The sequence below is a fragment of the Pseudophryne corroboree genome, chromosome 3, assembly GCF_028390025.1.
Source record: "Pseudophryne corroboree isolate aPseCor3 chromosome 3, aPseCor3.hap2, whole genome shotgun sequence".
NCBI lineage: Eukaryota > Metazoa > Chordata > Amphibia > Anura > Myobatrachidae > Pseudophryne > Pseudophryne corroboree.
This window is the reverse complement of record NC_086446.1, coordinates 541,664,299-541,676,895: the sequence shown is the minus strand read 5'-3', so window position 1 is coordinate 541,676,895 and position 12,597 is coordinate 541,664,299. Positions and strand designations below refer to the sequence as shown.

Genomic DNA, 12,597 nt, shown 5'->3' with positions numbered 1-12,597 from the left:
TAAGTGTTCCCTTTATTTTTTTGAGCAGTGTATATTATATATATATATATATATATATAAAAAAAAATATATATATAAAAAAAAATATATATATATATATATATATATATATAAAAAAATATATAATAATAATAATAATAATAATAATAATAATAATAAATATCCTTATTTAGTGCTAATTGACAAAGCAGCACCGTGGATAGGACCCCTGTTAGTAGGGACCTTCAAATACCATACCATAGAAACAAATATCCTAGTGCGCTAATACATATATAACTGTGAATTCAGTACAGAAACCAAATTTTACAATTCGATGTGTTTCGATGGACCAGGGGTAGGGTATATTCCGTTTATCAGAAAACTCTGTTTGGCAGGTGTATATATATATATATACATACACACACACACACACACACACACACACACACATACATACACAGTATATACAAGTTGAGTATCCCTTATCCAAAATTGAAAATCCCACATTTTTTGGTTTCCCTACTGAGATAATGACACATATACATATATATTATATATCTATATAATATATCTATATATACACACAATATATAATATCTATATGCCATTATCTCAGTAGGGGACCCAAAGATGTGGGATTTAAAATTTTGGATAAGGGATACTCAACCTGTACACACACACACACACACACACACACACACACACACATATATAATCCTGGCACAACCTGTGGCAAGCAGTAGCGAGACACCGTGCCCGCTGCATGGCGAGCACAGCAAGCCTGCAAGGGGCTACGTTGCGCTCACCCCCCCCTCCCCCCCACCGCCAATCTAAAGATTGGAATCCTGGCATCGGTATGGTGACCCGGTCACCCGGACCCAACCCATATATCTATATAGATAGATATATATGGGTTGGGTATGCACGACCGGCGGTCAGCATACTGACGCAGGAATCCCGGATTGCAGATGTCCGGTGGGGGGTGCGAGCGGGCTTGGTGGTGAGCTGTGCTTGCCACAGGTTATATTCCCACTCTATGTGTGTCCACGAGTGGGAATAGTCCCTTTCCTTTTAGTCAGCATGCCGACTGTCGGCACTGTGAGGGGGTGGGATTTCGTGTCGGTATTGTGCCCGTCGGTCACGTAACTGCCTCCCATATATATATATATATATATATATATATAATGTTATATGTTTATGTAATATATATAAATATGTATCACATTAATGAGATCGATATATATATATATATATATATATATATATAGAATATACAATATGCAGCTATTTTTTGTAATCTGGCTGCCTACTCTTGTGTTGGCTACTGCGGCTGCTTGTTTAGACAGATCCTGGACAGAGCTGGAGGTGGACCCGCTCTGCCGGCGGGCATTTTTCTTAGTGCTTGTTCCGTATTCAGTTAACACTACCCGATCGGAGCTGAGCTCCAATCACGGATGCCGGCTGGCATGATGGATGATGGGCAACTACTGAGGGGACGACCGGACTGGCCAAATGAAATCTGGGGTGGCCTCCCCAGCTTGCCAATCCATCCCTGGCACTAACTATTCCCCAAATGAACAAACCTGAACACCAAATGGCAGAATCTTACTTTCTGGCCAAATGTTTTAGACCACATAGGAAGTAAATCCAGCTAGGGGACATATACACATTAAGGTGCTGATTTATCAACAATTTTTATCATACGCAACTAGTTTTAAAACTTGTTTTGTATGATAAACACCTGATAGTTAGGAGCTGATTTGCTGAAGCCCCATTTATCTTACGTAACGAGTTTTAAAACTTGTTGTGTATGTTAAAACTCGTTGATAAATCAGACCCTTATTAAGACTCATGCAATGATTTTTGTTGCTAAAACTATCTTGGCTATCGGAGTTACCCGTCTGTGTATATTGGGAGCGACAACTACAAGTATTAAGTTAACAACCACATATGGATTACATATATTGTATCTGTAAAAACATAAATCCAGTCATTCTACACGTATGTAAACTAACTCCTAATATGAAATAACGTTTGAGAAACTATATGTTTCTCAACCTGGCCCTCTAGGACCATTATTTCATTCACCATGACCTTGGTCACCTGCTACACAATCATCAGAAGGTGTTACTTGTTTTTCCGTGAACTATGCATGTTATGTGCTACAGTTACAGGTTCCCTACATGAAGGAATGCAGGAAAGTGATCTGAATGACTGGGTTGCTATGCACCCCATGTCATTATCAGCGCTTATATTAAGCAGTCAGGGCGCCAAAGTGGTGTTGTAAATTATCAAATTATCAGTGGCACCGATCATTTCGTCCAGTGTACCTTTCACCACCTCAGTCTTGCGCAGCCACAGCCCCGTCCTCTGTTCCCTGGCTATGCAAGTTTATTGTCGTATTGACTAATTTTCCCTTCCAAACCGTTCATAGTTGTTTTTTTTAAATTGTTTTATTTAGTATAGTTTAAAAGGTATTTTTTTAAATATTGAAATATTTTATTATGCACATCTGCAGAACGGATCTCCTCGTCAAAAACTGGGGTACACAGTGAGGCAGCACGGTCACATGTGATGTGACCATGCTAGTTAAGTGCTTAAATAAAGTTGTGGTTTTCTTTGCAGGAGTGAAAGGATGCATACGCCGAATATCAGCCACAGGTGCTACTGGGACCATTTGACTGGTGCAGACTGCCTGCAAGTGCTGGTCAAAGCTCCCGAAAGAGGGAGACAAGTCAGCACTCTCCCTCCTCGGCAGTTCCGGACTGCCCATCTGGCGCATGACAGATGGGCCGATGGGCTTGTGGGAAAGTCCGGCCACACAGAAAGTCGGAAATGCCGCGCACAGCTTCTGGCTCTCTATTTCCCACTTACACACATACCGCCCGAAAAGGCTGCTTGCTAATAAATAAGGGGTCATACCGCAAGTCCACGCCACCGACTCACGGCACACCCTCGTGAATAGTGTCTGTGGACCCCCTTTCATGGCACATGCACGCGTATGCCAGGGCAGCTTTTCAGCCCCAGTCCGTCCCTGCTTCTCAGCAAATACATCTGTAATAATAATGATTGAAGAAGGGCAGGAACTTAAGGGTCCTATTCACTAATATAACATCTCCAACCTTGTTCTTTGTCTTCACGTATCAGAGAACTAGAAGTGTGTTCTCGAAGGCTCCATGCAGCAGAGTGTACTAGAGCTCCTGCAGACCTCATTATATGCAGAATGCAATGCTGAGTACAAAGTAAAGCCTTGTTGGGAAGTGTGTACGTACAGGGCCAATCTGTATTATTTTATTTTTGGGTGGATATTCAGTGTAATTTACTAAAACTTACTTCCTAAGCATACAAGGGATAATTCTAACATTATTATTTAGGATCCCTGCATTGGAAGCCAAATTAAATTAGTAAGAAAAATCTATACGCCAGTACCGAATGAGTTATAAAAATAAGAGAGATAGGATGATTATGCATTTAACGAGTGCTCCCTGAGAACTCCAGTATATTTCCTGTATGTTAATGCTGCAGGCACAGTAAAATCTGATGCAAAGTCAAAGCTGAAACTGTTCACCAAAATCCAGAAACATTACTAATGGCATTACATAGCAATAAATACGGAATAAATTGTTAAAGATTATTTATTGTGGCCTATTGTCAAAAGGAGTGCCTAGAATGCAAACTATGATGTAAAGTCTGCATTTAATACAGCTACAAAGGGTGCTCCATCTGCATACAAGAGACTGAACAATCGTAATGGCAATGGAGGATTCAGCCATTCAGGGGCATGAAAAAGTAGAGTTAGTTAAGGTTAATAAGCAGAGGAGCGCAGTGAAGAGAAGTGTCAGAGAATAGATGTCCAAGAGGAGTTGAAGTACTAGTGATTCATATGTAAGCTCTCACGAGCAGGGGAGCGCTCATGTGTTCATAATAGATACCCAATGAATTTATACGGAGCCGGTAAATAATTAAAAATAATTTATTCAATAAAAATTATACCAATTGTATTTAGCAAATGACAATTTAAATTTAACCTAATAATAAATAATAACGTGCTGGCCAGCAGTTTAAAAATTATAACAAATACTGTTAAAACATCCCTGATAGGGAATCAGTGCACTGAGAAAAAAAGTATCAACCAGTAGTAACTTTGTATCAATCAGTGAAAATAACTGTTCCTTACATAAGGGATCAATGCACTAAAAGAAACTGTCCTGTTGAGACATCAGCGTGTGTTAGTTTGTATCAGTCAATTTGTAACTGAAGCACGCTGAATAGTAAAGGTGTAGCGGCAGATATCAGCTTGTAACAGAGTGTCCGATTACCTCCCTGATGGAAATCCCGGTGTGGTCCTACCCCCGATAACCGAGCGTCCTTGCATTACCTAGGGGTATATACAGCCCCTTGAGTGAAGCGAACGTGAATTTTGATGGATACTTAATTTCTTTAATTGGTCAATTACAGACACCGGCTCTTCATTTTTTTTCTTTTTTCTTTTTGTGGTTTGCTCTCACGAGCAGGGCCCTCATCCCTCGTGTGCTTATCCTTTTCTTACTTTAATAGTCCTCAACTGTCCAAATCCTGCAGTTTTCGGCAACTCTGATACTTATGTCAGTGTCATCTGCTGATGTAGTTATGTTTAGTTACCCTGTACTTGTCCTATATTGTCTTCAACTGTAAGCCACTGTTTTCCTGTATTGATTATGTGCGAATGTACTCTGTAACTGGGTGCTGCGGAACCCTTGTGGTGCCAAATAAAGAATAATAATAATAATAATAATAATAATAGGTGGTCTATTGACAGCTTTCCCTGCTCCAGAGCCCCCGAAAATGGGCCTGTCTCTGTGACCGGCATCAATGAGTGTCATCATATACAACAGCTTATATACAAACAAAAGTCTTGTGATTGTCATGAATGATCCCTTACTGCCTCTTATGTCATTTTACAGCTCACACGAACTCATGTCCCATCCCAGAGAATGCGAACAGTAAAGTGAAAGCAACACTTTCACAGCACACATCCTGCTCTTACAGATTACACAGCTCCTGACAGCCCAACAGAGATGCCTGGAATCCAGGGGATCACAGCAAGCTTGCTATGTGATATACTGATATTCCTTGCTTGGCAATGGGAGAGCACATATATATTATTAACCATACATATTATTCTGTAGTGACATTAGTTATCCATCCAGCCAACCATCCTGCCAATGAGCCTGCAAGCAAATCCTAACTTTTATAGGTCGCAGTTCTAAAGCTACGAGAGTCACAGCACAGCCAGACTCCCCTAATTATCAACTCTCTGCAGCTGTGCTGCTGCACGTCCACCAGCCTCCTGACTTTCACAGGAGACAACAGGCTAGAGTCAGGTAATGAGGCATTTCAATCAGGTGTGCTGCTACACGTAGTAGCCAGCTTCCAGGTTGCTAGGAGACAGGGAGGTAGGTTCAGGGGAAATTTGAGGAAAAAGTACTTCACAGAAAGGGTAGTGGACAAGTGGAATAGCCTCCCATCGGAGGTGGCAGAGGTTAAGACAGTAAAGCAATTAAAACATGCATGGAATAGACAAAAGGATTTCCTTACAAAGAAATAAGTATCAAATAAGGTTTGAGGTAAAAATATGGTAAAAAAGGGGCAGACTAGTTGGGCCAAGTTGTTCTTATCTGTCGTCACATTCTATGTTTCTATGTTACATTTTCTCATCTGACAAACATAACACTATGCAGTGGCTGGCTGAGAAGACAACAGAAAATCCAGCATAAATGAAGTGAAAATTGTTTAAATAAAGCCATTACATTTAATGTATCCGCACCCAAAATCTGTTTTTGAGAACGTCACAACAGTTTCACACAGCTGCCATGTAAATATAACACTGGTACATGGCACTGCTTGGTGTTTCTGGGGTTACTATGTAACCAGGGTATCTGTCAGGACAGGCTGACTGTGGAGAAATAGACTTGGCGTAAGGAATCCCTTTAGCGTAGCTATTCGTCTTTCACATCTCACGCTCTTGACAGGAACGATTCATTTTTTTATGAGACAAAATAACATCATCGTCCTCAGATAAATAGTACATACTGCAAAGATTACAAACTCTTTTTTGGAGTTTTTGCTCGTAAGTGTTAAAAATGTACAAAATAGGTATAAGCTTATATAGCCTCTTCAATGTTAGTGATATATATATTATAGACAGGAGATTGTGCTGATTAATCTGATATAGTACAATTGTATATTGTGTGCTACATAGGGGTTTATTCATGAAGCAGTGGAAAGTGTGGAGAAGTGAGCCAGTGAAGAAGTTGCCCATGGCAACCAATCTTCTGCTACGTATACTTTCATAGATTGCATTTTTTAATGTTACCTCAACACTGATTGGTTACCATAGGCAACTTTTCCACGTGCTCACTTCTCCACACTTTCCACTGCTTCATGAATAGACTCGAGTCTGTAATCGGAGCACAACAAAACTTGTATTGGACATAAGCTGTGACTGCTACATTGTAGTACTTTGTATACTGATTCAGAGACTCAGTCACACACAGATATACAAGTGTCATATATCAAATCAATCAGCACAGTCTCCTCATGTGGCCTAGTTGCATCACGTTGCATTTAGTTAAAAAAAGACGCCAGACACTAGAACACAGGTGCTCAAACTCGGTCCTTAGGACCCCACACGGTCCATATTTTGCAGGTCACCTGTAGATTTTTAAAATGTGGCAGTTGGTGATACACAGCGCACCTGCTGGGTAACATAGAAAACGTGAACCGTGTGGGGTCCTGAGGACCAAGTTTGAGAACCACTGCACTAGAAGATTCTTGCTAGATCTGATAAGGCTAGAGGGCTGTAGCTGCAGCAAGGACGTATAAGACACATCTGTATTACGTAAGAATGGGCATATCATTTCTGTTGTGTTACATTGTTGGAACTCTACATGAATGTTCAACTTATTTATCACATCTGGATCAAAAGAGTTACAAATGTAGATGAACCTCCCGCAAATACTTACAGTACATTTTCATATGTATATTTTACAGCCACCCATGGGATCATAAATAAAATAGGTGTCCCTGCAAAATAAACAATTAAACAGTATGATTACTAAAAACAGGAATAAGAAATGATGTTTATCTTTTTGTGTGTTTAACTAGGAAATAGAAATGACCCGACAGAATGAGAAAAACTCTGGTTATAGTTAAGTTGGAAAAATGTAAAAATCTACTGTGGTGACATGAGGGTATGAATTGTGTAGGATACTGCGGCCATAACTTGCTCTGTGTCAGCAACATGGAAAAACGAGGGACGGGAATTATGCTGGGGGTCTACAGGTCCTGTGTTAATGTTTGGCTCTGTAAATGCATGATATGTGCATACCATCAGGGGAGCCCGGGGTGGGGTACAAAATGTACCATGGACAGTCTGTGGGTCTGGTGGTGTAAGCCCCAGATGGTGTGAGCACACTCACTTGGTGAACAGTGTGCAGGTACTGCAGAAAGCCCGGGTACTGTCCATGCCCCCACACACTTTGCCATGTCCCCATTGGATCTCCTGGCAACTCAGTATTCTGTACGCTACATTGCTATAAGGATGCAGGGGAGAACTCTTACCTAATGTAGTATGATTTCACCCCTCTAGATACTATTTCCAGAACATAATTCTAAACTTATTTCAGGGACAAAATACATAAATACATATATATATATATATATATATATATACACACACACACATAAACATTATTTAGTTCAGCCATCTGGCGACTTCAAACAGATCAACGTTTAATTTTTATTTTTAAAAAAAATTGTCAGAACATATTTTACTTTTTTAGGCCTCGGGCCTCAGTGTCCTCCTAGGTACTCCAAGCCAGGAGCCCAACATACAAACCATGGAAGCCTGCACTCAAGAATTCAGATCAGACACAGGCAGGTAGCATCATTATATGTTTTTGAAAAGTCTGACCGACTGAAGCGTCAAATAGGAACCCCCTGTGTGGTTGTGAATTCTTTCAGTAAGACCCATGAGTGCCGCCTTATTTTCATTTTACATATATATATATATATATATATATATATATATAAATATATATATATATATATATATATATATATATACATACACACACACACCTACTTTCTCAAGAGTGCGTCTATCACCATATTTCTTAGGACTTTCCCTACCAGAGGCCACTATGGGGAGGTGGGAGATAATCCCATTATTATTTGATTTCACGAAAACCAGCCAGCTGTCGCGTTGATATCAGAAACTTGAACACACGCAGCTTATTCATACTCAGCATTGTGGTCATGCCAGCAGCTGGGGTACCGTATGCACTGGCTGGTTCATGCATGACCCATTATCTTCATTCAGTCATTAATTGGCTATATATTGGTGTATCATTTGCAATGTATCAAATACTTTGTCACATACTCTTTTCAAGGCAGTAAGCAAAGTTTAGAGAGTTCACTTTAATTAAATCGTGTTTTCGTAAGAGGATGTGTGGGCGGCTGCCCTGGTCAGTGGTGCTGGTGGCTGCAGTTATGCTGTTATTAAAATACAATCTTACTTCCTTTAACATTGAAAAGGTAAGAAATAACGCTGCATATAAATTCATAGAACAGGATAGAGGACGCAATATAAAGGATTCAGCGGTGCATAACAATATCACTGGATTTATCGAAAAACCCATAACTCATTTCTTAACAAGAAAACCGGGCAACTTCAAATGTATCAATTGCACTACCTGCCAATATTTGGAAACAGGAGCGACTTTTGCCCATCCCTGTTCTGGTAAAAGGTTCAAAATTAAATATCCTTTAACCTGTTCAAGCACACATGTTGTGTATTACATTAGATGCCCCTGTGGCCTGATGTATGTGGGCAAGACTGTACGTAGCTTTAAAGAGAGGATGGCAGCCCACAAGTCCAGTATCAGGAAGGCACTTGATAACTCAGAGACGAGCAGTAGTGCTAGGGCTAAAGGTGCATACACAATGAGCGCTGTTCCCCCCTGCCCAGCGATATCAGCGGGGGTGAACGGCTTTCCATAGCAGGACGCTAAGGAAAGCCGCTCACCTCGCCGTTCATCTACTGGTAATACCAGTAGATGAACGGCGGCCGCCAGCAATGAAGCGGGAGCGAGCATCAGCCTTCATCGCTCATCGCTTGTCCATACACACTGGGCGGCTTTGAGCTGAAAGCAGCTCAACACACCAAAAGTGATCTGCTTTCAGCTCAAAATCGCCCAGTGTGTTGGGCCTTTAGATTAATGATCAACCTGTAGCAAGACACTTTCCAGAGTTTCACCATAACCTTGCCACACTAAGATACAAAATGATAGATTGGATTCCCCGCATGCAAAAGAGGTGGCAATAGAGATAATATTCTCTTACAGCACGAAAGCAAGTGGATCTATACGCTACAAACGTTACAACCGTTTGGCCTTAATGAGCAACTATCTTACAGTAGCTTTCTTGGCAACTAATAGTCTATGCTGTTTTCATTTGTTCAGTTTAGGTGTTAATTTGCCTGGGTCCCAGGATACAATGTGGCTAGCTCCTATTTAGGTTTTATGAATTAATCTATTTATTACAGTAATAATATGCAAAATGCAGGACATGATAGGAAAACGCTGTCTCATATAAGTCTTTCATTCATCCATTATTGTACAGTTTCTGTGTTGTTTCACAGTTTGTTACCATAGTGATGGGACGTGCACTGAGGATACGCCCCCTCCTTCTCAGGCCTGCCGGCTGATGACGCCGCTGTGAGGTCACTTCCGGTGACGTCAGCGGGATCGAGCAGCGAGACGGGATTGGACTCCATTTGAGCACCTGGATGTTTCTATTTAAGGTATGTAATGTTTATTGTCTATCTTATATGTCCTGACGACAGAGATTAAAGGTCTCCGAAACGTTGATCGCATTTCTACTTAAAAATTGATTCCTTGAGTGCCGTGTATTTCATCCTCTGATATACACATTTCTGACTCGGGCACCGGAACCAGATGTGCAGCTGACAGAGTGCCGGACATCCTATATTTATTACATTTATATATATATATATATATATATATATACACACACACACTGTATACACATAAGGCCCCCATCCACTAGTCCGATTTGGACAGTTTTCTTCAGATTTCGACGCATCTGACCGTCAAATCTGAAGAAAAATGTCACATCGGATGGCTCTTCCGATCCGATGCGCACTCCCGTGTCAGATTTGTCTGAACTACAAATCTCTGAGGCTGCCCCAACTATTTATCGGAATCTGAAGAAATCAGGTGCACATCGGATTGTTTTTTTTTCTTCAGATGTATCTGATCAGATTCATCTGAAGCGTCACTTGACTGGCATCTCCCTGGCCACTCCCACCCACCAAGAGGGGGAACAGCGGCAGCAGCAGCATCAGATCAATCGCATGTAGCATGTGTGCATCAGATATATCTGATGCGATCTGACACATGATAGATCGCATCAGATACATCTGAAGTGAATGTAGTGAAAATTAAGCCCAGGGTCAGATCCGATTCCCGGGAAGCTCCCGGGAGAGCTCAAGAGAAATCTGATGAGATCTGCAGTTCAGACAAGTCTGAGTAGTGGATGGCCACCTATACAGTGTGTGGTAGCACCATATTGGTGTATCGCTTGCAATGTATCAAATACTGTGTCACATACACTTTTCAAGGCAGTAAGCAAAGAGTTTAGAGAGTTCACTTTAATTAAACCGTGTTTTTGTAAGAGGATGTGTGGGCGGCTGCACTGGTCAGTGGTGCTGGCTGCAGTTATGCTTTTAGTAAATCACAATCTTACTTCGTTTAACATTGAAAATGTAAGTAATAACGCTGCACATAAATTCATAGAACAGGATATGAGAATAAATGTAAGCTAAAAACCCTTCTCTGCTCTTAACACAGTAAAACCATTTTGTTAAGTTCTGATAGGCAAAAATATATCTTTACTCCAAAGCATATAATAGAGGTTGCAAACCTAATGACAAGCTTTATTAAAGGTGGAATGCCTATTTGTCACTTGTATATCTAAACTGCCTATAGTATAAAATCATGCTACATAAAGCTGTTGCAGGTGCTGGGACAACATGATGGTATTTTAACCCACCATTTTGCTGAAAACATGACTTCATCCCACCTGGCAACATATGCATCTTTATTACTTACTCTATCCATCATCCCGCTAGTAATTTTAAAAGAACCTCTCCCCAGTACCATCCCTTAACTTATTTCCAACAGATGTAGCTGGCTTAATGTGCTGTTTGCCAGGAGAATGCGCTGATCTTGTGTAAGTTGTTGCTGATTGGATGTATGCTGTTTTGAAGTTCATCCAATCAGAAGTGTCATCTGAGCAAGTCCTGTGTACTTTCAAACTCGTCCAGGTGTAGTAGCCTGGGGAAGAGATCAGGAGGGGCTGTCGGGCGAGAGACTCTTCACAGGCTCAGTGTTAAAAGGCAAAAAATTATTAGGAGAATGGATTTTCCAGAGTTCACCTATTAAGATTTTGATCCCATTAACAACACACCGATATCCCTATACATTCTGCCACAAACTACACACTTGTTCTGTTTTTTGTCTAACAGCGCTAGAGAAATATGTTATTGTAATATCGATTTTAATTGTAAATAACACTGAGTAGTAAAATAGAAGTGGACATTCATGGAACTGTGATCCATATCTCCACAACTCTTGTAGTGGTTTGTCAATGATTGGCAAATGGTGCAAGGTACTTACAATAGCTTTACTCACCCCATCCGATGCAGATATAAAGCGCAAAGTAACTTCTTTCTGAGAATACCGCTAAAACCAGCAGATTGTGCAGGTAGATCCCCTCCACCAGCAACCAGCAGTAATTAGCAATGATTCCGTACTGCATAAGGACTGTGGCAGCGCGGCACCCAGCCTAGGATAAGGTGAGAGCACAATGAGTGGGCACAGAGGGAGTGATGGAAGGAAATTTTACAGGGTGGGATGTGGCCGTTACAATTGCAGTTTTGCAGTGGAAGCAATTATTAAAACAAGGCTAGGTTAAAAATAATCCAGAGATATTTTCCTCATCATTTATAGACATATATCATGCAGGTGAGGATCATAGTAACTCGAAATCAAAGGATGTAGCACTATAATTTACTGCTCACACTGGTCCTGATTCAGATGTGGTCATAGTAAGCATAGCTGCTACTTCCTATATGTTAATGCAGCAGGAGGCGTCTGGTATAAGTAGACGCCTCCTGCATGCATGTGTGATCGTCTGCTGCATCCATGATCGCAGCATCGAACCACTCTGAGACACCATCGGCCGGAAGAGTAACCCTTAGGATATGCAGACTAGCTGCTACAGCTCTGTTGCTGAGGCCAGGAAATCTCCATCGGAGATCCTGGCCTCGGCACTCCCACACAACCGAAGGTGACAAGCCACTGTTTTGTGAAATGGAGACTATTGCCGCCCCCAAACGGAGACCATGTTGGGGGCTTGCTGGTGTCAGGGACTGCCTGACAGCCAAATTCTGACGGATAATCTGAGCAGTCATCGAGCCGCTGAGAAGTCCGATGGTGTGCCTGTTGTCCAATCGATGGTGCTTCTTTGTGCATATCTCAGCAGATTAGAGCT

The 12,597-nt window shown here is 41.2% G+C and overlaps 1 protein-coding gene across 3 annotated transcripts in view; it reads right to left on the bottom strand.

Annotated features, from left to right (window-relative positions):
• GCGR (glucagon receptor) overlaps positions 1 to 12,597 on the bottom strand; it is a 114,290-nt gene that overhangs the window by 13,794 nt on the left and 87,899 nt on the right. For all 3 annotated transcript variants that reach the window (XM_063961198.1, XM_063961199.1, XM_063961200.1), the window contains exons 8-9: positions 11,736 to 11,889; positions 6,984 to 7,044 (exon numbers count right to left, since the gene is read on the bottom strand). In XM_063961198.1, the coding sequence (XP_063817268.1) occupies positions 6,984 to 7,044; positions 11,736 to 11,889 (215 nt within the window). The remainder of the gene's footprint in view (positions 1 to 6,983; positions 7,045 to 11,735; positions 11,890 to 12,597) is intronic.